The sequence below is a fragment of the Emydura macquarii genome, unplaced genomic scaffold (genome assembly GCF_026122565.2).
Source record: "Emydura macquarii macquarii isolate MOO-44397 ecotype Brisbane River unplaced genomic scaffold, CSIRO-AGI_Emac_v2 contig_3220, whole genome shotgun sequence".
Taxonomy (NCBI): Eukaryota; Metazoa; Chordata; order Testudines; family Chelidae; genus Emydura; species Emydura macquarii.
This window is the reverse complement of record NW_027133357.1, coordinates 713,902-739,033: the sequence shown is the minus strand read 5'-3', so window position 1 is coordinate 739,033 and position 25,132 is coordinate 713,902. Positions and strand designations below refer to the sequence as shown.

The following is a 25,132-nucleotide window of genomic DNA, read 5'->3' as shown; positions in this document are numbered from 1 at the left end:
ACCCCCTAGTGCTAAGCACTATGCACACACAGAACAAAAAGATGGTCCCAGCCTCACAGAGCTGACAATGTAAGCAGGTAATCTTAGCAAGCGTGTTACACTGACTACACCAAAGCACCGGGGCGCCCCTAATTCCAGGGGTCTAGAAGGTTTGGACAATTCCTTCCCTTGAACGTTTACAATTTTTGGAATAAGTGCTTGCCACTCATCACATCAGCAAGTCTTCGCCACGAAGCGTTACCCTGTTTGCAAAGGGTGGGTTTTTCACTCACCTACTCGCTGTCAATACTGCGCATACACCCACAGCCTGCCTTGCTAGCGGTGTCCTCTACAGGGGGTGTCTGTCTGAGACTCAGAAGCAGCAGGCGAAAAACCACTAAAATGGCTTAATTAAAAGCAGCTGCTTTCCTTGCTTGCTGCATCAAAAGTGCCAGCTTTCCTCAGCAACCTCAGCTGAAAGAAACGTGAGGAGTTGCACTCTGACCTCAGCTACTTCAGAATGCCTCGCCGATGGGCACTACACTGTCGTGAATCCCGAGTAACTGATCAGAATACAGGCCCAAGTTCTCTTTCATTAAAAATGCTCATCCAGAGAGCTCAGCTTAAAGACACAACTTGCTGCAGTTAACCAACAGGGCCACAGAGGAGGTGAATAGATTTTTATTCTAAAGACTTTGAAGCTGCGTCTTTTTTAAAAACCATTTTTCAAAAACTTTACACATCCTCCACCCTCCTAATCCACCTGCCACTGTGGTTCTCGGTGGGGAGGCGGGGGTAGCTACGCCAAGCAAATATCGCTATAACCTCAGAAAGCTTAATCAGCTTGCATCTGTGTGCTGCAAATTTTATAACTCAAGATGCACGCAGCCTAATTCATCACTGGTGTAATTTTGTTTAAGTCGGTGGAGTTACACCAGGGACAGTCTGGGGCCGTAGATGTAGGACTGTGCTTTACGCAAATGTGTTCAATATAAAATGTAGCTGCCAAGCTGCTCATTTCAAGCTCCCGGGCAGTACAAGGAGGATGAGACTCTTCTACTGACAGGACATAAGTTGGGTTGCTGGGACCAAGAAGAGCTCACACTTACTCACACTTGGGTGTGTCAGAAGAAAACCTGATCTTGGCAAAAGTGGTGCCAAGGAAGCTGTCTGAACCCCTCGGTCTGGAAGGCAACTTGGCCGGGAGGCGGCTCCAGGGCTTCTGCGTATTCCTGGGAGCAAGAGGCGTTGCAGACAAATGCCAGAGGGTGAAACCCTCCCCACCGCTCTCAGGAACAAGCCCAGAAGCAGCAGGGGGCTGCCATACCCCACAGGGGAGCACCAAGGGTCTGTCACCCCATGCAAGAATATGGATGCTCAGATGCTACAGTGATGGGGGGGATTAAAAAAAACGCTAACTGCAGAAAAATGTCACTTGGGAAGGTACATTTTAAAAAAGCCAGCTACCAGGCAGGACCGTTGACTTACAGACATAAAGCTAAGTAATGTGAATTGGAACAGTTAGTTCTACCACAGATAATTCCGTCTCTAACTAATTAGACTAATCTGCTGAGCACCAGATCAGAGCGAAGTTATATTTCAAGAAACGAGTTTCGTGGTGCAAAGAACAGCCTAGATCTGCACAGCTAGTGAAAACGCATCACTGATTTATTGGAAATACAATGTAGAGGCATCTCACCACCCAAAAGGTGTCGGATGCTGGGTCAGACATGTCATGGAAGCAGCCAGTTTGCAAGAGTGTTGCTCTCAGCATAGTGGCTACAAGAGTAAAAGGCATTAACGCAGATTACAGAATGAAGGTCTAATGAGAGTTGTACAAGAACAGAGGGCCACATTCTCTTCTGGCGTTAACTCGGAGGAGCTCTGTTGACCTCCATGGAGCTGTGCTAATTCACACCGATTGAGAATCTGGCCCAAAGTTCTTTGCAGAATCTATTACAGTTTGGTCTGCGATGCTGGGAACACAAGTGAATAGCACAGGAATTTCAAAATAGAGATTGGAGCAAAATACAATTTAGCTGAGAGCCACATAACCACAGCCAGCATGTCCCAAATGATTAGCGATGGAATGACGCTCGTTTCATATAGTGGGCACAGAAGGAGTCCAGGTGACAAAACCACTCTGACCAAAATCCAAAAACTCTGACTCTAAACAAAGAGACTCAGATCACCATCCAGGCAAGCTCATGTGGGTGGGAGGCTGTCCTCTTCCAAGACATAGCACAGCTATGCCCAGACTGAAAAACAGAAACACTAGCCATCATAAAAGGGCTGCAAGAGGTTTTGTGGAAGTTAGTGGGAAGCAAACAGTTGAAGTAGAAACAGACCTAAACGCTGGAAGCCACACTACAGCAGCCATTGTCATGACTTCAGCAAGGGATCAAGCACAGAAGCAGTCATTAAATGTGAAATACTGGCCCAATAACGGGCTTCATACAGTGCCTATGCTTCCAGGAATGCCTGTAAACAGGAAAAGCAAGGAACTGCAGCAGCAGGAGTTTGCTACCTGTGTGCTAGACAGAATCTGACAGGCAGAAACAGGAGACAGAGTGACCCAGCCTCACAACTGCTTGGGAGAGTAATTGCAGATGGATGGCCGAGAGGGAGGAAACGCTTCTCAGGCACTCCAGCTCGACAGGTGAGATTGCCACGTATGCTGATATTCAATATAGAGGACACTGTGCCACAATATCACAACAGGAGGTCAGAAATAGCAGAGCCAGAGATGTCCTATTCTCTCTAGGCATGAATACTGCCCTCAGACATAAGGTACCCAAGTGGGAAATCTGCCATCGATACGAGAATCAGAATGCAAGAGATCCACTGAAAACACATGAGATTCCTCCTGGGTCCAGCGCTGGCAAAGCTCTAGCTAGACTCCAACAGGAAAGACTACCTCTTATCACAACTTGCTAGTCAGCTTTTCTAACTGACCTGTCTTGCAACACACCGAGTAGCAAGCGAACACACATTTTAAACTACAAAATTAATGGGAAACTCCTTTTGACAGTCCTTCAATACACCAGTGCCAGTACTGGATGTCGAGCCCTTATCACACACAGTCAAATGGGTTAGCAGAAGAGTGGGTACAAATAGCAAAGAACTCAGTAAAAGCTTCAGTAGGTTCAGGGACCCATCTGTCAGGTATCACAACACAACTCACGAGTTCAGAGCCATACAAAGAGGTCACACTGTTACAAGGGTGTCAGTCAGCCCCTCTGGAACTGAACATTTGCTTCCTCTTGCAAAAGGGAAGCCAGCCAGCAGCCTGCCAGGCACCAGCGATCCCACCTCATCAAGGTCGGAGCCACCCATGGGAGCCAGTCCTGCAGCAGGAATAGAAGAACCTGAATAAAAGCAACAGGGACCCTGGTTCCGTTCCTGGAGGATGCTCCGGATGCGGCTGACAGTCATACACACACTCACTGACAATGAAATCATCGTGGGACAGACCCTCAAGGGGTGCAAGCTAGAGTCAGCAAAGAGATGCCAATTTACACGAGCAGATGATCTGGCCCCTCGGGAGAAGCAAACGGGCTCCAGAGGACAGATCCATCTCAGCAGCACAACATGCCACTGAAGAAGGAAGTGCACGAAGAACAAGTGGTTGTGGGATCGGAAAGCCACTGAGTTCCAGAGGCCGCTGCTCTGGACACACGTCCAGACCAATCCTCATCCTACCAGGGAATCTCCCTGGACTAGAGAGCGCCAGTGCTGTGTTATTAATTAGCTGCATTCATTTATGGCTGTTGTATTTGTTTTTTGGTTTTTTTAGAAAGTAAATGCAAATAAAAAGGGGAAGATGTTACAGTAGCCGCTGGCATGATCAGATCCTGACCCCTGCCATGTGACAGGAGTATTACATTTCGGTAACCCTAACCTCATCATATGAGGAACTGGGCAATCAAGAGCAGTCTCTGACTGTCTGGCAAGAATAAAGTTGTCAGGAGCATGAAAAAAATCCATTCTTACAATCTGATGATTTAACACTCTACAGATGTAATACGTCAAGAAGCATCATCCCACCTCCTCTGGCTAAAATATAAAGATACGGAGAACCTGAGCTCAATTGCCATTTAAGTCAGGAACGCTCTGCCTCAGTCCTGCAATGGGAAGAGACAGCCAGTCTGAGCCCCCTGCTGAGGGGGAAGCAAGCTTCCAACTCCAAGCCTTCCACTGAGCATAGAAAACCTAGTCAGCCCCTGCCAGTGTTGTGTCCAAAACCCCTTAAGAAGGGACACCCCCAGGTAAGCAGCACACGATAATACGTCTAGTAAAGGATCACGTAAAACCACAGACGAAAACAGAGGGTGACGAGGAGCTGCAGCACACTCTAGAATGGAGGAGTTGGAGCTCAAGCCACAGGGGTACTTCCTCTGGGCTCATGAAGAACCAATGCCCTGTGTAATAAAGGAACAGGCTGGGGGAATGGGCGAGAGAGCACTGGAAGAGACGCATTTCCGCAGCAACCCTCTTTTACTCGAGGGGCTTGATCCTGCTCCCACTTACGTCAGTGGGAGAAAAACTCCCGTTGACTTGAGTGGAGCAAACTCAAGCCGTAAGTGACAAGGAGAGCGGCAGGGGTGGAAGCTGCTCTTTCTAGCTGAGCTTTGACTTCCTCCGGCTTCTTTCCCTTCTGCCCTTTTTCTTTCTTCCTTTGTCACCTAGAAGAAAGTTACTGACCCAATTTCCAGGCAGCTTCCCATGGGAAAGAGGAGAGACCATTTGCCTGTTGGGATCACAATGGTCAATGAGAAGGGGGAGCACAGGTCCCAGGGCAGGGACTGGGGCAGTGCTTTTCGGGCCATGCTTTCTGCTTTAAGCAGGGGAGGGGCAATGCCTTTCCTAGAACTCCTTATCAGTACCATCAAGGGGGGATATGGAGCCAGACTGCCAAGGGCTTAGCATGGTGGGAGCCAAGTGCTGTGCAAATTCTGGCATATAGAGGACAGGGCCGACGCTGTATGATGGCATTACTCTGCCAGCAGCTGCCCTCCTGGGGAAGCACCTTTGCCACCTGCAGAGAGTTTTGGTCTGGGCCTCGTCTATGAACACAGCCCCACTAAGTTCGACTCCCCCAGCAGACTATTTTTAGGGACATGAGTAAACGGCACGTTTTGCTTCCACCTCTAGCATTTTTAGTGGGCTGATTCCACCTGCAGCAGCAAAGGGGCCGGAGAGCAAGTTTTGTGCCCAAACCGGTAACTCTTCCTAGTGATTTTGCAAGGCTGTGTTAATTCTAGTGAGGCAGGGCACCCCTGCCTGCCTTCCACCCCGGTCAGCCTACAGAAACATGGTCCAATACAGTCAGGTGTTTTCACAGAGCTCCTCACCCCATACAATATCACAGGACTTTGTAATCTAAATATACCCAGGCACAGCCTCACTACTATCTGTTAGGCCAGTGGGACCTATAGCCCCAAAGCTCCCTGTATAGGGCATGCAGCCCCCCCATATAAGGCATACTCACCTCCATAGCACCCCTTGCATTGAATAGGCTGCATCTCTATGGCTTCCCTACCCCGCTCCTCTATATCCTGCTTATTGCATGCAGCCCCCATCTCTACTACCCCATATAGGGCCCTCACCTTTGTCTCTATACCCCACCCCCTACAGGATGTGGCCTCTAACCCTACAGCCTACTCCCTGTCTCTTCAGACCCATATAAGGCACACACAGCCCCCCCCCATACAGGGCCTGCAACTCCTGTTGCTATAGCCCCCCTCCAGCCCTCTTCTAGATCACTTCATCCCTGCTATAGGGCACAGTCCATGCCCACATAGTCCCTCCTTCCCCCCAGAGCCCTGATCACCCCTTCCAGGCCTGCAGCCCCTACTCCTAGACCCCCTCACCCACCTGCAGTGCCCATCTCTAGCACCCCAAAGGGAGAACTCAGAGCTCCACCACCGCTTCCCAGGGGCACCCCCGCGATCCGTTCCTTCCTTCCTTCCTCCCTCCCCTACGGGACGCCCCCTCCAGGAGACACCCCCCACCCACAGTTCCTCCATCCATCCCCCCTCTGCCCCAGGGGTACCCCCCCGGTCCCTCCATCCATCCATCCCCTCTTCCCCTACGATACCCCCCCTTAGTCTCTCCATCCATCTCCCCTCCCCCCGCAGTCCCTCCCCTCCAGGAGACACCCCCACCCACAGTCCCTCCATCCCCCCCGGCTCCTCCACCCCCCAGGGGCGCCGCCCGGCCGCGCGCTCCCCATACCTCTTTGCAGGCGTGCAGCTGCTGCTCCTCGCCCCGGCTGCCCTGGATGGCGGCCCCCGCCCAGAGCAGCAGCAGCAGCCGGAGCCCGGCAGGGAAGCGGCGGCGGCGGCAGCAGCCCGCGGACGGACACAGCCCACCGACCCCAGCCATGGTGCAGCAGCAGCGGCGGCCGTGCTGCCCGCAAGGCGCCGGCAGGGCTCAGGTGCAGCCGCCGCGGCGAGGCAGGAGCGGAGGACGCCGGAGCCCCGCCCCGCCTAGCCCAGCCCCGCACCTCGGCCCCGGCAACCGCCGCCGCGCGCACCTGGGCCACGCACCTGCGGCTCGAAAGATGCGGCCCCGCGCGCCGCCAGGGCCGGCCCCGCCCGCGTGCAAAGGCGGCGGCGTGGTTCCTGCGCCCGGATCTCGTGTGACAGTGGGCCCGGTGTGCGCCCACCCGCCCGTGGGTGCAAAGCCCGGTTAGTCCCTGCCCGGGTTCGTCACACACCCTCTCGTGCAGATTTAGTCCTGTTTTTGCGCACGCACCGGCCTCCATTAGCCTCATTATGTAGCCCCACTTGTTTTTGCACGTGCATTTTTGTCTTCAAATGTAGCCCTTTGGACGTGTTTGCACTCAGGCCTGTGCTCTGCCTCTGCTACCGCACAGCTGGCAGCCAGTCTGACCCCTCTGCGGCGTGTGGCCTGCTCTGGCCCGGGCATCTTCGCTGCAAAATGAAACACCCATCCCCCCTTTGCAACAGCCCTTTGATTTTGGTGCAAACGCAGCCCCCTCCACCCCGTGGGAAAGCAGGAGCATGAGGTGCCCATGTGCAATACAGTGGGCTCACGTTCCTCCAGGCAAAATGCTGAGGCAGATTTTAAAACAACCCCTGGGCACGCTGATGCTTGGCTTCGCCATGCCTGTGTATCTCTGCATCCTTCCCTGCACGCTTCCTGCACTCCTTCCATCCCCCGCTCCGCTGCCCCCCTGCAGTGCTCCCCACCCAGCCTGCCTCCACCCCTGTGCCCTGGATTGCAGCATCCCGCCTCCGCGCCCCCGCCCCTTACCAACCCGTGCTCCCGCCGCGCTGCTATTTCCAGCCACCAGAGGGAGCCCGGGTTCCAGAGCTTGCTCCTAAGAACCCCCGGGGACCGTCACCTGGCAACCGCGGCCGGGCCCCCAAACAAACGCGCGCGCTGATCGCTGCAGGCAGTCCGCGTCTCCCCGGCTGGTGCAGCGCCGCCACCGCCCTGCAGCCGCAGGATGCCGCCCACCAGGGACCCCTTCCCTTACCCCCGCTATGAAAACGAGGACACCTTCTCCGGCCGGGCCAGGCTGGCCCAGGTAAGAGGAGCGCCCGGGGACAGGCCAGCCCCGCTGATCGCGGCAACGCACCGGACGGGCCGTGATGCAAACTCCGCCTGTTGGCCCAGCTCCAGTTAATAACGTCACCAGGGACCTTTGTCGCCCCAGAGCTCTTGACCAACCTTAGCTCCCATACAAACTACTTCCTGCACAGCCACCACTTCCCGGGGCTGCCAAAATGCAGCCACCTCTGGGCTGGAGCATGGCAGCTGTTCAACAGAGCAGTAAGGAGCAGCGGAGGGCTGATAGGAAGGGAAGGATGTAAAGTGGGGCGGGGGAAGCCAGCGTCCATTTGTGAAAGTTGTAGCCTCTGCTTCTCCTGTTTGTGTGGGTCTTTCACACAGCAACACTGGCCAAAATACCAGGCAGTGGCTGTAAAACCTGGGAGAATTGGGAGAAGAGACCCTGCCTGAAACTACCTTAGATGCCTGGCTTGCAAGTCATCCAGGTCCCTTTCAAATAAATTTGTGTTTTAATATGCCTCAATCCATGTTCTTCATGTCCCCACTGATATAAATTAAGCTGCAATCCAGGTGCAGGTGGCAGAGCTCATTGTAGGGTCCGAACCTGAGTTATCAGAGGAGTTTGGTACTCCAGCACTGGGTTTACTAGAAATGCCATGCCTCAGACAGCTAGACTAGACCCTGTGTCAATAAAGGAGCAAACAGAAAACAATCAAGAGTCCCACAACTCTGCAAACAAGATGACTGAGGCCAGATCTTCACTGGCAGAGGAGCAAGGAATCTGAATAGGTAGAAAGCAGCAGGGGGGTTCTTCTGGTATTTAAACTGTGTGTCAGAGGTTTGCCTTGGGGGGTCACTGGAAAAGTCGCTGGCCAGGACAGGCCAGGAGGAACAGGAGTTACCTGTTTGCTCTGCTTGGCAGTGGCTGTCACTGCCTATTATTCTTAGCCCCAGTCACAGAGCAGGACCTCATTGCTCGAGGGGCTGCAGGAACACAGAACAAGGAGATGGTCCCTGGCCCAAGAGAGCTTGCACTCAAAGCTAAGGGCTCAGTTATGGGTCCTAACAGTCCAGGCAATGGCAGGGGAGAGCAGGGATGCCCAGAGACATAATCCTTCCTGGGTGAGAGGTGGGTTGGGGTAGCACCTCTTGTGCTAGTATCACAGGTCTAGGCAGTGGTCCCCTGCACAGCCTTGCTGGCGTGTGTGTGTGTGTGTGGTGAGGCAGATGCACCCACTCTCTGCCCTGGGGTCACGCGTGCCTGCAGCCAAATTATGGTTCCCCTTGCACTGGGCTGGGGACAGGAGGGCTAACTTGGCCCTACGTACATACTTACCTCCACGCACCCTGGGGTAGGGAGCGGTGCATGTGTCCAGAAGATGCCAATGACAGTGACGGACGGTCCTCTTTGTTCCAGACTGGCCCTTACACTGAGCCCACCCACCTGGCCCAGCAGCGGGACCCCTGGAATCGCCTTCACAAAACACCCACCCTGTCCAGCACCAGGAAGGAAGTCTGGTATTCGGAACCTGAGGTAGAGATCCTCAGTGCCCCTCCACCACACCCTGCCTCTTTCTGCTCCCTCCCCCGAAGGACACAGCTTGAAATGGTCACAGAATTAGCAGATAGAAGTTCCCCAGGGCAAAGCCATCTCCTCTCCCGGGCAGCTGCACTGGCCACCTCCAGAGCATAGGAAAGCCTTTTGCCAGTAACTGCATGTGTTTCCTTTCTGTGCTCCACTCGCTTCTCTGGGCTTTGCTTTCTGTCCATCGGAATCCCAAGACATGATCACGTGCTGTCCCCTGTCCCAAACAGTAAAGGGGGAACTCAGAATACCCCTGCCTTGCAGCATCCTGGACACTGCCCTGAACAAGAATACTTTGCCTTTCTATAGAGCTTTAAATCAGATGCTCTCAAAGCACTTTGCAAACGTTAACCTAGCTTGACAATCTCCAGCCCTTGGGAGCCAGTGTGATATTGGTGTTTCAGGGAGGGAAACCGAGATGCAGAAAAGCAAAACAACTTGCCCAGGGTCACGCAGCGAGTCTGTGGCAGAGTTGAGGGTAGTATTGCAGAGCCACTAAGACACACTGCCCTCCCAAAGCTGGGAACACGGTTCAGGAATCCTGGCTCCCAGGCCCCTGCTCTAGCCAGTAGAATAACGGAGATCAATTCTTCCCTGTGTAACTCCTCACAGAGACAGTGGCCTGCAGCAGAGCGTAATTGGTCCCTGCCTCGGGGGAAGCCCACGCAGCACACAGGGATGAGGACACCTTTATCAGATCTAGGTTTGTCAGAGGCTGTTGCTGTGGCTAGTGAGACTCTCTGAACCCTTCCGTAGGTTCCCAGGGACAGCTTGGATTTTAAGATGACCTCGGTCTACAACCACCATGAGGAGCTGCTCAGAGACAAGAACCAGATAGTCATCCACAAGGAGACCCTCTTTGATGATCATGGGTGAGCAAGAGCAAGCGGCTTTTCCCCATCTCAGGCAGGGCACGGCCTCCCCTGGAAGCAGTTTATTGGTGACAGCGAATGCCCCAGTCTGCCCGCAGCTGTAAGGGCACCTGTAGCAATGGCTGTTCAGCCTACATCCTGCAGAAGCTTCTGTCCTCTTGGCTTTTGCATGGAGGAGGTCTAAGCATAGGCTGGGTCATTATGCAGGGTCATTATGGGGAGGGAAGGCACCTCCCTGGCAGCAACTCCTGAAATGACCCTGCTCCAGCAGATCACCTTCGGCCAATACAGCTGAAGACTCCAGCTCCTGGTTCTCAATCTTTGCAGACATCTGCCCCACTCGGCCAACTGTACCAGGCTGCGCCCAGCATCTCCCACACTCCAACCCGCCGTCAGCCTTGGGCTGTGCCCGCTTGGCTGGGGTTTGGAGCAGCCCAGTCTCCGAGTGCATGGGAGCTGGGCACCAACGTGGGGCAGCTAGGAAATGGGGTGGGGTAGAAGGTGTCAGTCACAAAGTGCCAATATTACATGTTACCCAGCATGCTGCTAGCTCATCACAGCCTTAGGAGCAACAGCAGGACAGAGAGACCTATGCAGTATGGTACAGGCAGGTCTTTTGGTGCCCCCGGTACCACGACACCATAGACAGGAGTGTGGGAGTTGGAGGTTAATGTCTAGTAGAGTCCAAATGCTACGGTTAGTTACCGTGAGAACAATGCTACAGTGAGGCAGGAGTTTGCAGTCTAGAACCAAAATTGCAGGACTCCCAGGACAGAAGAGCTGCTCTGTTTACATCAGGTATGGGCAATCGAGGATCATGGGAGGGGCGCTCCTTCGCACATGCTGCTGCCTAGCCTGGGGCTCCTGCAACATTTCTCCCCAGCAGCACAAATCCTGGCCCTGCAGAGCTCAGGGCAGCCCCTACAGCAGCACTTGGCCAGCATGTGCCCATACACTACCCTGCGCTGCCTACCTCGCCAGCTTGCTGGGCCGGCAGCGAGGGCACTGCTGGAAGAGCGGCGTGGCCAGGGTCACACTGACTGCTTCCGTGCAAGGGCTCGATTGTTAGGCAGCACGTTGGTGGGTCGTTCCACTAGGTCCCAGCTGATCACAGGGTGCTTGCGGCTTTTAGCTCATTCCACGAGAAGCGCCTGTGCCTGGGATACAAGCCAGCTGGAAGGATTCCATCGTAAGCGGTGACCATTAGTGGGAGCTGGTGGCACCCTCATACTGTTTGGGTTCTGGGACCCCTGCCCTGGCTAAAAGCCCCTCCCCCAGCCTAAGGGGAGGAGCCACTGGACCCGGGACTCAACTAATGTCAGGGGACAACAAATGAAAAAACGGGGATGGGTGTGAAGGTCAAAGGGCTAAACGGAGGGAAGCTGAAGGGGACACTGAGCAGAGAACCCCAGACAGCGCCCACTGCTGCTCAAAAGTAGCTAAGGAGTCAGTGGACGTGGCCCAGAGGAACTCTGCTCAGAGACGTGATCGGAGTAATGGAAGGGGGCCCCACAGTTGCAGAGCAGCTCCTTGGCCAACATCCTCTCCCTGGTGTTACAGATGGCCACCTTGGCCAAGGCGAGGAGGAGGTTGATGAGGAGGTCCCGCGACATTGTGGGGCCATGGATGGGGTGCACGTAGATCAGGATGTGTGCAGAGAAGTGCAGCCAGAACCTCAGCAGGAGGTTCTGGAGGAGCCAGAATAGGGGCTGCAGCCTGGCGCACTCCAGATATACGTGCGCCAGGGTCTCCCTCATGTCGCAGTAGGGACAGGTATCGGGACGAGGGGCGAACCGTGCCAGGTACACGCCTGTGCTCACGGCTCCATGAAGGAGAAGCCAGCTAATATCTCCGGTGGAATACAGGCTGGCCCACCAGGATGCCTCGCCCTCGAGAGATGGTAAAAGGTCCCACCACTTGGTGTCAGGGCAGGACATGAGGGCAAGGAAATGGAGAGTGTGTAGCATGAGCATGTACAGGTGTGCCTGTGTCGCGGTTCGGAAGCACATCGGCTGCAGGCTCGGGGTGTGTGGAGGGGGCAGCCGAGGGGGCTCACAAGGCCGGGGCCTGATGAAAAGGTCTGGAGGGCCCGGGGTGAGAGGCAGGCGGGGAGCGCCCTCTCACAGGACTCGCTCAAGGTAGACCCAAGCAGCGGGGGGCAAGGCTGCCCTCATCTCCTGGAGTATGCACCGGGGGGGGTTCGAAGGTCGAAAGCCCCATGCGCTGACCCAGCGCTTGGGGATCCACCCAGTCCCCCAGTCATAATCCAGGAGGTCTCTGATCTTGGTGACGCCTGCCAGGACCAGCCTCTGACGCACCGGGAGGGACTCTGCCACCTGCACAGTGAGATGGGGAGTGTGTAGCAGGGGCTCAGTGAGGAGATCTGCTCCCTCAGCGGCCACCACGGACCTGGTTGCCGAGACCAGCTCCGGGTCCAGTGGAAGACCAGCAGCTCAGAGAGGTCTCGCGGAAGACCCCTCGGGTAGAGAAAAAAGAGCTGCCGGTCGTATCGGAGCCCTCGGAGGTGGCGGAGGAAGGCGTGCGCCAAGTGGCTCCACGCCGAACTACCTGCGCTGTAAAGGAGTCTTTGCAGGTCCTGGAGGCGGAAGGTGTGGACCTGGCTGCAGACGCAGCACACGCCCTGTCCCCTTCCTCCAGGGTGAGACTCAGGACCCCTGCAGAGACCCAGTGCAGTCCTGGCCAGAAGAACTCCAGAATTGTCTTCTGGAGGTAGGCCAGGAAACCTGGGGTGGGACCAGGGTGTTGAGTTGGTGCCAGAGCATGGACAGGACCAGCTGGTTAAGCACCAGCGCCCTCCCTGGTGGTACCCTCGTGCTGGGCAGGAGAAAGCTACCCCCGATGCATAAAGGCTAGTGGAGCCCCTGCTGGGGAGAACAGAACAGGAACCTCAGTCTGAGCTTGTTCCTAAGCCGCCCACTCAGGCCTAGATTTCTCCACATCCTCTTGTCGCTGCCTCTAGCCACCCATGCCCTTGTCTCATATGCTGGGGTGTTAACAAGCTGAACTGGCCTCAGGGAGGCAGCAGAATTTACTCAGCCGTTATTTACTGGCTTGTAATCCCTGCCGGCGAGGGGGTGTGTGTGTGCGTGAGGGGGGTGGTCAGCGGCAGACCCCTGTATTCGAGAGGGGGCAATCGCAGACCCTGGCCACAACGTTGCTGATAATTGTTAATTTCTCCCTCTCCTTAAAAATGGAGGAGGAGGCAGAACCAGGATATTTTGCTTCAGGGCAGTGTTGCCAACTGTTGTGAATTTATCGTGAGTCCTGCAATATTTGGTATTTTTCTTCAAGCCCCATCTCCTGGAGTCAGGTGATTATGTGAGACTTTCAGCTTTTATTTAAACGAAGTCCATTTCCGCTGCAGAGGAAAGCTTGAAAATGTGACCTAGGCATAACTGGAAAGGCTCAGAAAGCAGGAGGCAAAGAAACCCAAAAGCATCATCAGTGATCAGCTTTTGGGGGGTCCTCACTCCTGACTTCTGAACACTTGGGGCTGGTGATGAGCTGACAACCCATCAAGAGACAATTAATACCATGAAAGATTAGCATTACCCTGTGCATGTTGCCACTGGGGGGAAAAAAGGTCTGATAATGTATTTCCCATTTTAAAGCGCTCAGCCCTGCAATCAGACCCAGTAGCATGCATAGTTGCACGTAAGGAGTCGGTGTTCCCTTTGCTGGGATCAGCTGCTAAAGGGAGCCCTGATCCCATGCACTAAACCCACCTGGGGGCTCCCCCCTTTGATGATGTGCCCGAGGCATGACCAGAATGCAGGTGGCCTCTGCCCCAGGGAGTGCCGAGTCTGCAATTCTAACGCCTCTCCCTCCCCTCCTGCCTACTCCAGAATGCTGAAGGGTCTCGAGCCCGTGAAGGAACCTGAGCCGCCCCCAGTGGAGTGCCATACTGCCAGGGGCCTGTCTGTGAGACGCTGGGTCAGCCCAATGAAGGAATCGATCCACAGCATCGAGGGAGCCATTGGTAAGAGCAGCAGCAGCTGCCTTGATCTCTGTCTTAATGGTGATCAGCCAGTAGGATGGGCCTCAAAATGCATGGCAGCCCAAAACGTTGATAGTCTGGGAGGGTGAGGGATTGGCTGGTGGGATGGTAACTGCTCCCTTAGTACAGGGCACTGTGGAAATTTCTGCACTGCGACAGGCGCACTGCTACAGCCACAGCAGTGGGGTCGCAGCTCCCATGTGGCTGTGGTTTGGGATCCCATCATAGCTCTGTGACAGGAACTACAATGCAAGGATCAGTGGCTATCATTACTCATAGGCAGGACCCAAGGCAATAAGACCCAGAGATTAGGAGGCTGGCTGTCAGAGGCACTGAGTACCCATTCAAGAATCTCTCCCAAGGCCACCGAGTGAGCCTGTGTCAGAACTCATGGATAGGGCAGTGGCCTGGGAGTCAAGAGACCTGGTCAGTGCCACCGACCTGTAACCTTGGGTGAATCATGGCACATTGCTGCCTCAGTCTCCCCATCTGTATAATGGGAATGCTAGTGCCCTTCCTTTGGGACATACTTGGAGTTCTATGGCCACCACGCACTGGACAAGAGTGAAATACGATAACTACTAGAACCAGAGCCCCCATTCACGCCAGCGTGAGGCATGGCCTGATGGCCACCTTCCAGGTTTGGTAGTAGTAATCACGACTCTTTCTCCTTCTCCAGAGTGCCCCCACACGGCTGCCACCAACAGTGGCTACTCCCGCAAAGAGAATGGCAGCTTCTTTTCTCGATGAGGATTTTGCTGGCTTAGGCCCAGGCTGTGCAACTCTGGATCCATTTCCAACTTGAGTGAACCTTCTTCTGTCCACTCTGCATGCTATTAAACCCTTCTGGTCAGCGAAGCTCATCCAGAAAAACACAGCCATGAAAGAGAGATTTTAATTTAATTTCAATCTCGTTTCCCTGTCCTCTTTGCTACACAACTACTCTGTCCCTTGCCAGTGGGCCAGAACTCAGAGCCACACAGCATCTCAACAGCAACTATTGACCTGCATGCGAAAGCTACTTCTCCACCTCCACCGTAGCTCCACCCACGCGGAAGGTAAGGCCTCTAATTCTGGGGCCCCAACTTGGTGTTGAGAACCCCCAACAAAACCTGTAGGAGCAGTGAGTAGCCAATCAGGCCTTGTATTAAGTTGGGCTTCCAATAATCAGGGTCCTTAAAATTAGAGGCCATTTTCCAGAAGCTGGGCTGTGGGTAGGGCATGGTGCTTTATTCATTACAGAACATGGGGCATTCAACAAACTGAGAAGGCAGTAAATTCCACACTCTTATAAGGAAATATTTTTTTCGCATAATTAGCCTGTGGAACTGGCTGCCACTGGATGTTGCTGAGGCCAAGAATTTGCAAGTTTTTAAAAGGGGTTGGGGACATTTCTATGGAAATGAGAATAACCAGAGTAGCTATAATTCTAACCAGTTCTGGCAGGGATATTAGACAGGGCTCAAACTCATCTTTATTAGAGACCAGGATGAGACCTAATGTGGGGGCAGATTATCGGCATTCTACTACCGCAGGGGCCGCTGAATCAGCTGGTGCTGAGCACTGCCAGAAACAAAGAACGGTATATGCAGCCGTGGGCCAATCCGCACTGGGAGTTCCAATGCTCCTGACGTTCAGGGATTAAAGCATCATGGACGGAAATCCAGCTTCCCCACAAGATGCTTTTTTGAAAACACTCAAGTGATTTATTTGGTCTCTTTCATGCCACTGAAGTCACATCTCAGCTCTGCCCTCTTGGGAAGAGTTGCTTTTCCTTGTCCTAACAGAGTTTCCAGCCTGGGTGCAGGTATGTTGCACAGGAGTCATGGGATGCAGCCATATACCCTCTCCATAGTCAGTCAAGTGGTTTTCAGCAAGATAAGTAGGCCCCATGCACAACACCCAGCACTAGCACATCTCCAGCTTGGGGCTTAGAAAACCCCCCTCATGCTCCTAGCACGGGAGAGCTAAAGCAGCCATGGTCCAGCTTTCCAAGATGGGCCAGTTTGGGGGAGGCCCAGTTGGGGCTGGTCTCTATTAGAAAGCCTGCACTAGCATGACTAAATGGAAATTGGTTACATCAAGTGCAAATGCCTAATGTACATAGATTTAAACGTAATTCATTACATCATCAGGTTAAAATAACCCAGATTAAGTACTATATTAGGGGTTTACACCTGTGCTATTCAATGGATTTATTTATTCTGATGCAAAAACAGCTGTGTGCAGATCAGTCCCTTCTAGCATCAATGGTTATAGATGACACATCCAGCACTCCGGCCAGGCTACAGGTGAAATGAATTTGATCATCTCAACTCCACACCTGCTTTATACTTGTCTGAACTGCCCTGAGGAATAGCTGGTCTCAGAATAGCAGCTGCCAGCCAGAGACGTGCAGGCATTTTATCCGTTAATGGAGATTGAGACAGACAATGCAGCTAGCCAGAATTCAGATACCTTTCAAACATGGAAGATGCTACCATAGCATCTGCTTGTATTATAGCTAGTTCACACCAGGGGCTGCTAATTTCCCCCTCCATGTATGCTTCAAAAACAAAAGACTCCAATATACCAACTTACAGCAGCTGTGGATCTGCTCCATAGTGTTTATTCTTCTGCACTCATTGCTGTAACCACCCTGCTTTCACCTGCACAACAGGGAAAGAGCACTGCAACTGCGATTTTAGGGTCTCTGCAGGATTTTTCATTGTTCTGAAAAAATCCAGAGTTTCCATTAAAAAAAAGTCCTCTCTTGGCCACTGAAGAGCACAGCGCCTGGATGGACAGGCTGCAACCCCACCTTCTAGAACAATGGCTCCATCCAGTTATAGCAGCAAAGGGTGTGAACCTCACAGCCCCCAATTCACTTCAGTAAGGTGTTAACCTCCAGTCAGGGCTAAGGCATGTCCACACAACAGGGACTAGAGCACCACAGCCACAGAAGGGGGATTGCTGTCAGGTTAGGAACACCACGTCCCCACGCAATGGCAGCTAAGTTGATGGACACATTCATCCACTCCCCTAGCTGTGTCTACCCCAGGGGTTAGAGCAGCACAGCTAGAGAATTGTGCGATGGATTTTGCACACCCCCGAACACTGTAGCTGTGTCAACCTAAAACGTAGGTCAGACCTCAGTGGAAGAGAAATCAGGGCTCGTCTACACAAGTTTGTCAGCTTTGCTGACACAATACAAACACCTCAATGACAGCTGTAGGGCTCATGGTGATGTAGTCAGGGCGACGCAGTATCAGTGTAGACACTGCGTTCCTTGCATGGGCTGTTGGCTGTCATTCTTGTCCATTTCACGGCTCTGCTGCTAGAACCCAGCTGGCCCCTGCTCTCCTGGAGCTCTGGGCTTCACCCTGAGCCCAAACCGATAAAGCTGCTGAGTAAGGGCTGCATCCCCAGGGCTGGGTCCACAGGATCAGGGCCCATGGCATGCTTGATGTCAGAATTACACCCGGTGGGATATTGCCAGTGAACCAGCCAGTGCCAGAGGGACTCAGGGAGGAAAAGGAGTTTAAGAAGTCCCTGAAGGCAGCTCACTGTGGTGAAAGCCCTCTCCAGCGCGGGAGGGAGAGCTCAGCTAGATTTCAGTGCCACTTTAATAATACTATTGTTACTAGCACCATTCAGTTTTAGTGATTGGGGGGTTTGGGGTTATTTTCTGTATAAGCCAGACAAACCCTCCCATTACGAGTGGGCATTGATGTATTTCTCCACCACCTTCCTGAAGCCAGTTTGCTCTTTCACAAGTTTCAGTCCCTGCTCCCCACATTTGCTGTAAAACCACCCCACGTTACGCTCAAGCTGTTTGCACTAGGCTGTGCGAGGAAGAAAGTACCTCCAGCATATGGCTGAGCACCTCTTCAGCTCTCAAATGTGCTGGGAATTCACACAACACACCCATGATACCAAGCCAGTTACCCCCCGGGCACACATACCAAGCAGGAGGGTGTTGAGTGCCAAAGCAAATATGTTCGCTCAACCATTGCCCTGAAAGGGACAGAAGTGCCGGGGGAGAGGGGGGGACTGGATGGACACAACACAGGCTGGAGTCACTGGTTTTAAGAGAGCAAGAAACTTAAGAGCTTTGAGCAATGACTGCCTCCCCCACCATTACAGTTACTCAGCCTAGGATCGAGGGCATTTCATTTCTTTTGGGACATGTTAAGCTACTCCAGCCTATATGCAATTTGGGGAGCTGACCACCACAGATCACAAGTGGAACTTTAAGGAGTTGATGATAGCACACATCAGGCCCCATTCTGAAAGCTCAGCTCCCTTCTCAGCATTAAAGCAAGTGGGCAGGTCTGCCGTATAGCGCATGTTGAGCCCTCTTGAAAACGCTCCCATTGTTCGGTGCAGAACGCACGGAAGTGTGGTTCTGTTATTGGTGAAGTAAGTATCTAGAGATGCACTCGTCCAGCTAGTAGTGCCAGGACCCCCCTGTTAAATTAGCTCCGTGGCCATTAGGCCAGGATAAGGAGTCTCCGGCTGGCTGCCCATGTCAGGAACACGTTTCAATACAGATTTACAAGATTTTATTGATCTTCATATGCGCTCGATCCCATCTCCTCTAAACCGCACTGCCCAGCAGGAAGACCCCAGCAGCTGCATTCCTTAGGGAGAAATTAACGACCACGTGTCCCACGGACAGATGAACCCACAACCCCGCTGGGGCTGCCGGCCGCACATTGCAGGGCTCCACCACACACTACTTCCCTTCCCAGAGCGGTCTCGATGTGGGGGGAGGGGGCAGCCCCTGCTGACGGGCCCATCCAGGCTGACCAGGGGCTCGCACTTTGCAGCACAAGCAAGACCCAGATTTCCAGCCAACGCCGGGACAGGGAAGCTGCCCAGCAACCCTGCGCCCCACTTGCTGCCGCTGCCACGTGGCTAGAAGGGGAGCCACGAGCAGCCCCGTGGTTGCAGGGAGAACGTGTGTCGCCCCGAGATCCAGCGCTATGGGCGGGTGGTGCTGGTGCGCCGGCTGCAACACTTCCCTCCCGCCACGCTGCGCACGGGGCTCGCGCCGCACCACCCACGCCACTCCGAGCGCCCGTCCCGCCCCCGCACAGCCCCGCCGCGGCCGGGCTCAGATCAGAATCGCCTCGCTACTCACAGGCCGGGGGGCCCGGACCTAGCGCAGCACCGCCCCGCGGCCTCGTCTATCTGATCGACTCATCATCTCTGAGCGCCGGCCGGGCCGGCTACGGCCTCCGATCTCTGCTCGCCGCACAGCGCCCGCGGGCGGGCTTCGCGGGAGGGGTCCTCTCATCTCGGGCCGGGCGGCCGCCTCCCGGCCCGATCGAATAAGATCAACGTGTAAAAGGCGGGATGGGCCGCAGCAGGGCCGCTTCCGCTCCCCAGGCCTGCACTCACCCCACGCGCCCCCGCACGCGCTCCCCGGGCCTGCACACGCACCCCCCCTCCCCTCCGCTCTACTCATCTCCCATTCACTCCCCCTGCTGCGGCGTATTGAAATATCGCGCCTGCGCACTCCTTTTTATAGTGTCTGTATACGCACTGCATCATGGGAGTCCCAGCTTCCGCCATAGAGATCGCCCCCAAACAGGCCTCAGCTTCAGCCTTCCTCGGGCGCCTTCCTTCGGTCGGGAGGACTCCACGGCACCCTCCTTTGTGGGCTGCAGTTTTTCACTTCCAAGTCCTTTTCCCCCCAGGCACAAGCTGGTAGCGTGACCAGATAGGGAAATATAGGCACCCATATAAGAAAAAGCCCGGAATATCCACACTGTCCCTATAAAACCAGGACATCTGGTCATGAGATGGGCAGGGTGAGTTGGAATAGGAAAATCTCCAGGAAACATGCAGATGTTGCCAAATTATTTCAGCATAATTTATAAACACAGATTTGCTGAAAAAGATAATATTTTTGACTGAGGGGAGATTTAAAGAGCTCACTGGTTCATCCACCCTGAAGAAATTGTTCTGCAGAACAGGGAGGTACATCAAACACCTTCTTAGCATCAGCCCCAAATCAGAGAGTGGACCAAGTCCACAGTGTATGGGGCAGCTCTATAGTGTGAAATCATCTTGTTTTAGAGACACTGACAGTTAACTCCCTCACTGCAAGAAAACGAAGCTGCACAAATACAAACGGGAGGTAGATCAGTGCAGTGTAGATCAGATCTCGTGTATGCAGGTAGGCCTGGCTAATTCCTTATCAGTTCTCTGGCTCTAAATATTCCATTCTTTTCCACGCAGAGAGTGGATTTTTTCCCTGTATATTTTTCTGTGATTTGCATTATAGTTTGATCAATGTATTCTGATCTTAATTTACTTGGTTCATAGCATCCAGATTTTGTGAGATTTCTGGTTTTGTCTGTGTAGACAGACTATCTCACACCATATGCAAGCGCACATAGCCCCAGTCTAGCACAATTCAGTAATATCACTCACTCCCATCTGTGTGGGCCAGACCAAACTTCCGTAACATACTCACTACCATGCTGTAGCAGGGTCTGGGAACAAGTTAGTTTTGCTAGCATAGAAGGGAATCACAATTTAGACTCCTGTGGGCTGTAATACTTGGGCTTAATTTTGGTTGTTGGATTTGGTGTGTGGGTGCTGGTGGGCTGTGATATAAAGGTCAGACTGGATATTCTGCTGGTCCCTTCTGGACTTAAACTCTAGTCTTAAAACATTGTTGAATGAAATTATTGCATCTGTTCACTTTACATGGTCAGACCACTCCCAAATTCTGTCCTACAGTGCCCTCCGCCATAAGGCTCGATCTTCTAGCCAATAACCAGATTCGGAGGGCAAGAGGGAGGAATGTGATTTCCAGGCTCTACTACAACAGAGTCAATTTAGACTCCATTTGAAGTGAGGGCTGGAATTTTCTTTAGAAAATCAAAACAGTGGATTAAGAAGCTAGCACATTAATTCACCAGAGGGCAAAGTCAGAGAAGTGGAAAGGGGTCAAGTGAGAGGAAGGATGGCCCAGTAGTTAGGATGCTAGTGTGCAACTCAGAAGACTCAGGTTTAAGTCCCTGTTCTGACACAGCCTTCTTGTATGACTGTGGGCTAGTGATTTAGTCATGCTGTGCCTCAGCTCCCCCTTTGTACAATAGGAGTTGTACTACCCCCTTCATGGAGGTGTGTGTGAGAATAAATGCATTAAAGACTGTGAGATGTCCAGATACTAGTGTCTGGGGGCCCTTAAAGAACCTAATGGGGATGTTACACCATCTTTAGCTTTCACCCAGTCTCTCAGAACACCAACTTAAATGTCTGATACCCTCCCCTCATCTCCAAGAAGAGTCCCCATGCACAAAGGCCCTGATTTCAATTGGCTTTCCTAATGGCTACTGTGGGAAAGAGGGTTAAGAATCTCACGTGCTGGGTTCCATCCACACACAAGCTTCCATGGCAGCTACATTAAGTCCCCACCATCACACGCTTGGAGAATGTTTCACAGTGAAATCTTGTCCCATTAACTGATGTGTTTATTAGTTGACAGGGTGTCACTAGGCTTAAAAGAAGGTGAGACAACATAGCTAAAAACGCCATCTGCTAATAGTTCTAGAACTCCACTGGTCTGGAAACTAAACAGACAGGTAACAGTGTGCGACACCAAACCCCTCCCAGCTCTTTGTAGCACATGGTTAACCAGACCTATTCACATCCCTGTCAACTCTAGTAAAACTGGTCACACATAAAACACTATATTCTATTGAGACCTGATCCAAAGCCAGCTCAAGTCAATGGAAAGACTCCTATTGACTCCCGTGGGTGCTGGCTCAGCCCTTAGAAAGGCAAAGTGAGGGTGGGAGGGAAAGACAAATGAAAATGGACAGTCAGTAGGGAAAAGACTTTTTATTGGCAAGTTTTTAAATTCAGGATTTTATAAACAATGGAGAATTTTAAAAAACTAAGCTACAAAAAAAAAGTAGTTGAGTGGTCCCCTCACTGCAACTACTGCAGGGGATTGATTCCTACATTTCAGTTGGGGTGTGTAAAAGCTGGAGAGAACAGCTCAGAGGTGACAAACTGAGAGGACAGGCCCGTTAGAGACAGAAATAAAATACAGAATAAAATCAGTATAGGCCTTTGCTTTTAACAATCTATATATTTTCCAAATATACAAGCTGTGATGTTAAAATGTGGCTAAAATATTATCATCACTATTAAGTTATAGTTACATAGTGTCCCCACCTCCTCCCTCCTTAGTGTAAACATCAAGGCTTGTGTTGGCATCTAAACCACTTTCACCCACGACATCATTCAACGAGAAGGATGAATTGTGTAGTATTTCAGGGTCCTAACTGAGCAGCACTCTTCTAGCCACATCTCTCTCATTCACAGGAGGTGAAGACCTAGGTTTACACCAATGACACACACAGTTATCACTAACTGATTTGCTGCCCCTTGCAATCCAGATCTACTTTCTGCTTGAAAGGCTTCTTGCATGAATATAGAAGGTAGTCTTCAGGACCATGTTAGACAGGTTTCATTTTGTTACCGATTGAGGGGTTTCAGCTGAGATCTGAACTTTTAGGCTATTATCTCTCTGGTCTTAGATCCTAAAATACACAGCTTTAACACAAGTGTCATTATGCTCAATTTACCATCCATCCTTGCTGTTCTTTACTACACTTACTGGGACTTAAAGAAATTCCCACTAAAAAAGCTTAAATGCAACCTGTTCCCATCTATGTTCTGCCAAACGTTGAAAACTTTATCCATTTTTGTTAGGCCCAAATAATTAAATATGAAACAATACCCAAGGTTTTTCTTAAGCAAACTGTATAATGTTATAGCACAGAGGATTTGATCTGTGTATATCCATATATTATGCGATCTTTGCTGATTACTTTATAAAGGGATAGGAAGATCAAAGAACATCTTCTGAAAACATCTTGCTAAAAGCCCAGAGAACTTGGAGTCACTGTGAAGAGCAAGGGGTTGCTCTCTCGGTTTGGAGAAGGCTTGGTAATGGGGGCATTTCCTCTTGGCACTGCCAAACTGCGCTCTGTCCATTCCTTTTAAGAGATTAAATATTGACCTCTTTCTCAAGTCCTCCTTTTCAGCAGTTTCTCCCAAACAGGTTAGCACATCCGAAGCCTTGGGATTCATTTTATGAACAGAACGTAAAAAGCCATTACAATGCAGGATATAGCCACTGCTGCATGAAGTCTGGTGCCGATCACTGCCGCTGAAAGACAAAAGTAAGAGACTCAGCATTTCCAGCACACATTTCACCTGGATGACGCTCACTGGGGCTCACAACACCTATGGGTTGTACACAAGCGTCAGGCCCACGTTACCGGTGGTTTCAGGAAGGAACGGTTGAGCGGCTGCCTTCCCCCCCAAGAAGAAAGTTACACAGTGAGTCAGGAGCAAACCAGCCGTGGGGCGCAGCTGTCCTGGCCCCCAGCCCTCGCTCCAGCCCACAGGGCAGGTTTCCCAGAGCTCCGTGGAGCCTCGCGCAGGGAGCTGCGCCGCGCTGAGCGCCCCGCGGGGTCCCGGCCCTACCTTTGTAGAACACCCCCCAGACCCCGCGCTTCTCCGACAGCAGCCAGGCCTTGAGACGCGGCACCTTGCGGAAGTAGGCGCAGGTGCAGACGAAGAGCAGGCCGAACACCAGCACCCCGTCCAGCGAGTAGGCTGCAAGGCAAGCAGAGCGCTGGTCACCGGCTGCACCCGCCTCAGAGTCACCCCGGCCCGGCCCGGCCCGGCCGCCCGAGTCAGCCCCGGGCCACCCCGTCCCCTTCCCGAGTCAACCCTCCCCGGCCCGGCCGCCCGAGTCAGCCCCGGGTCACCCCGTCCCCTTCCCGAGTCAACCCTCCCCGGCCGGCCCGCCCGAGTCACCCCCGGGTCACCCCTCACCGTTGGTCATGGCGGCAGCGGCGGCGCCGGGAGGGGGGAGGGGCGGCCGCTTCGGAGTCTCCGGCGACTCCCGTCACCGGCGCATCTCACGGAGCAGGGCGGACCGGCCCTCTCTGCGCATGCGCCGGGACCAGCCACCCCACACAGCCAACGCGACAGCCGGAACCGCAAGGCAGAGCCAGCCGAGCGCGGAGAGCGCTGGCCAGGCACAGCCAGTCGAAGGCCAAGCGGCCAGGCGACGCCAATCAAACGATCAGGGCCACTCGACCACCTCAATCGAGCGCCGATAGGAGACTCCAATTTTTATTTAATTATGATTATTGGTTTCACACCAGGCCTAGAGGCCCCCGCTAAGATCAGGGCCCCATTGTGCTAGCGTGTCACACACACACTGAGAGACAGTCCCTGCTCCAAAGAGTTCACAGTCTAGACAGGCACAGAGTGGGAGAGGAAACTGAGGCACAGCAAGGGAAAGGGACTGGCCACATGTCACCCAGCATGCAGGCCAGTGGCAGAGCTTGGAATAGAACCCAGGTGTCCTAACTTCCAGCCCAATAGCCCATCCACTAGACATCCCTAATCAACCCTCAGAAGCTGTACAGAAACACCCATTTTCAATTTCTAGCGATGAGCTGCGATATTGCTGCTCAAGTTTATGATATAAGTGAGGGTAGGTTAATGTGTGTGTTGTGCGGGCAGCATTGTGTTGATTTGCGTGAGTGGCAAATGATGGGTGTTTGCTGCAGCAAGCGGCTATGTGTAGGAGTACCTAGTCCTGGAACCCACAAGGGTTCTTGATTTAGTCCTATGTGGAGCACAGGCTCTGGTCCAAGAGGTGGATATAGCTGAACCGCTCAGTAAAACCAAACAACCATAATGTAATTAAATTTAATGTCACTGTAGAGGGGAAAACACCAAAGAAACTTACCACAACTGCATTTAATTTCAAAAAGGGAAACTACACAAAAATGAGGAGGCAGCAGCCCTGGAGCTTCCTGCAGCTGGAGGAGGTTCCCAGAGGTGGAGGTGGGTCCGATCTCCCCCATGTTGCTGGGAGTGCCCCAGCAAAAGGCTTCTAGCTAGATCTCCGCACCAAGAGTGGCTGTGCAGGGGAAGAGCAAGTCCTGTCCCTCCCCAGCCCAGCCAGGACTAGCAGCTAGGAGCCCCAAGCTGGGGCGCTCCCAGCAGCACGCGGGAGATTGGATTTCATGAGGATGGGCTTATTTCACGGTCCATGACATGGCCGTGAAATTGATAGGGCAGTAACCATTACAAATAATC

At 52.9% G+C, this 25,132-nt stretch overlaps 3 protein-coding genes and 1 non-coding gene across 5 annotated transcripts in view; 1 reads left to right on the top strand and 3 right to left on the bottom strand.

The window, feature by feature from the left end:
* Positions 1 to 7,571, bottom strand: part of ELAPOR1 (endosome-lysosome associated apoptosis and autophagy regulator 1) — a 67,848-nt gene extending 60,277 nt beyond the window's left edge. Inside the window, exon 1 of one of the 2 annotated variants that reach the window (XM_067531583.1) lies at positions 7,487 to 7,571. Coding sequence is in view for 1 of the 2 variants with exons in the window: in XM_067531582.1 (XP_067387683.1) it covers positions 6,217 to 6,366 (150 nt within the window). In the remaining variant the exon portion in view is untranslated. Of the gene's footprint in view, positions 1 to 6,216; positions 6,488 to 7,486 lie in introns of those variants that run through there. The other variant, XM_067531582.1, reaches the window with a different exon arrangement.
* On the top strand, positions 7,353 to 15,773 carry CFAP276 (cilia and flagella associated protein 276). Its single transcript, XM_067531585.1, has 5 exons — positions 7,353 to 7,537; positions 8,939 to 9,055; positions 9,863 to 9,978; positions 13,845 to 13,978; positions 14,676 to 15,773. The coding sequence occupies exons 1-5, from the start codon at positions 7,457 to 7,459 to the stop codon at positions 14,744 to 14,746; spliced, it is 519 nt and encodes a 172-aa protein (XP_067387686.1). The 5' UTR covers positions 7,353 to 7,456; the 3' UTR covers positions 14,747 to 15,773.
* Positions 15,774 to 19,094: 3,321 nt separating this feature from the next.
* LOC137142517 (small Cajal body-specific RNA 2) lies at positions 19,095 to 19,455 on the bottom strand. Its single transcript, XR_010916954.1, has one exon. It is a non-coding gene; the product is annotated as a small Cajal body-specific RNA 2 (non-coding RNA).
* A 2,368-nt stretch (positions 19,456 to 21,823) lies between these two features.
* Positions 21,824 to 23,992, bottom strand: TMEM167B (transmembrane protein 167B). The gene is made up of 3 exons (XM_067531480.1): positions 23,852 to 23,992; positions 23,498 to 23,629; positions 21,824 to 23,177 (listed from the first exon to the last, which is right to left on the bottom strand). Exons 1-3 carry the CDS (start codon positions 23,859 to 23,861, stop codon positions 23,095 to 23,097), a joined length of 225 nt encoding a protein of 74 aa, XP_067387581.1. The 5' UTR covers positions 23,862 to 23,992; the 3' UTR covers positions 21,824 to 23,094.
* Positions 23,993 to 25,132: the final 1,140 nt, after the last annotated feature.

Excerpts from the sequence above, each read along its gene's own strand:
- CFAP276 (XM_067531585.1), top strand. The coding sequence starts at position 7,457 with ATGCCGCCCACCAGGGACCCCTTCCCTTACCCCCGCTATGAAAACGAG. Across the intron at positions 7,538-8,938 it reads GCCGGGCCAGGCTGGCCCAG|ACTGGCCCTTACACTGAGCC; the intron begins GTAAGAGGAGCG and ends TCTTTGTTCCAG. Across the intron at positions 9,979-13,844 it reads ACCCTCTTTGATGATCATGG|AATGCTGAAGGGTCTCGAGC; the intron begins GTGAGCAAGAGC and ends TGCCTACTCCAG.
- TMEM167B (XM_067531480.1), bottom strand. Across the intron at positions 23,178-23,497 it reads CTGGGGGGTGTTCTACAAAG|CGGCAGTGATCGGCACCAGA; the intron begins GTAGGGCCGGGA and ends TTTGTCTTTCAG.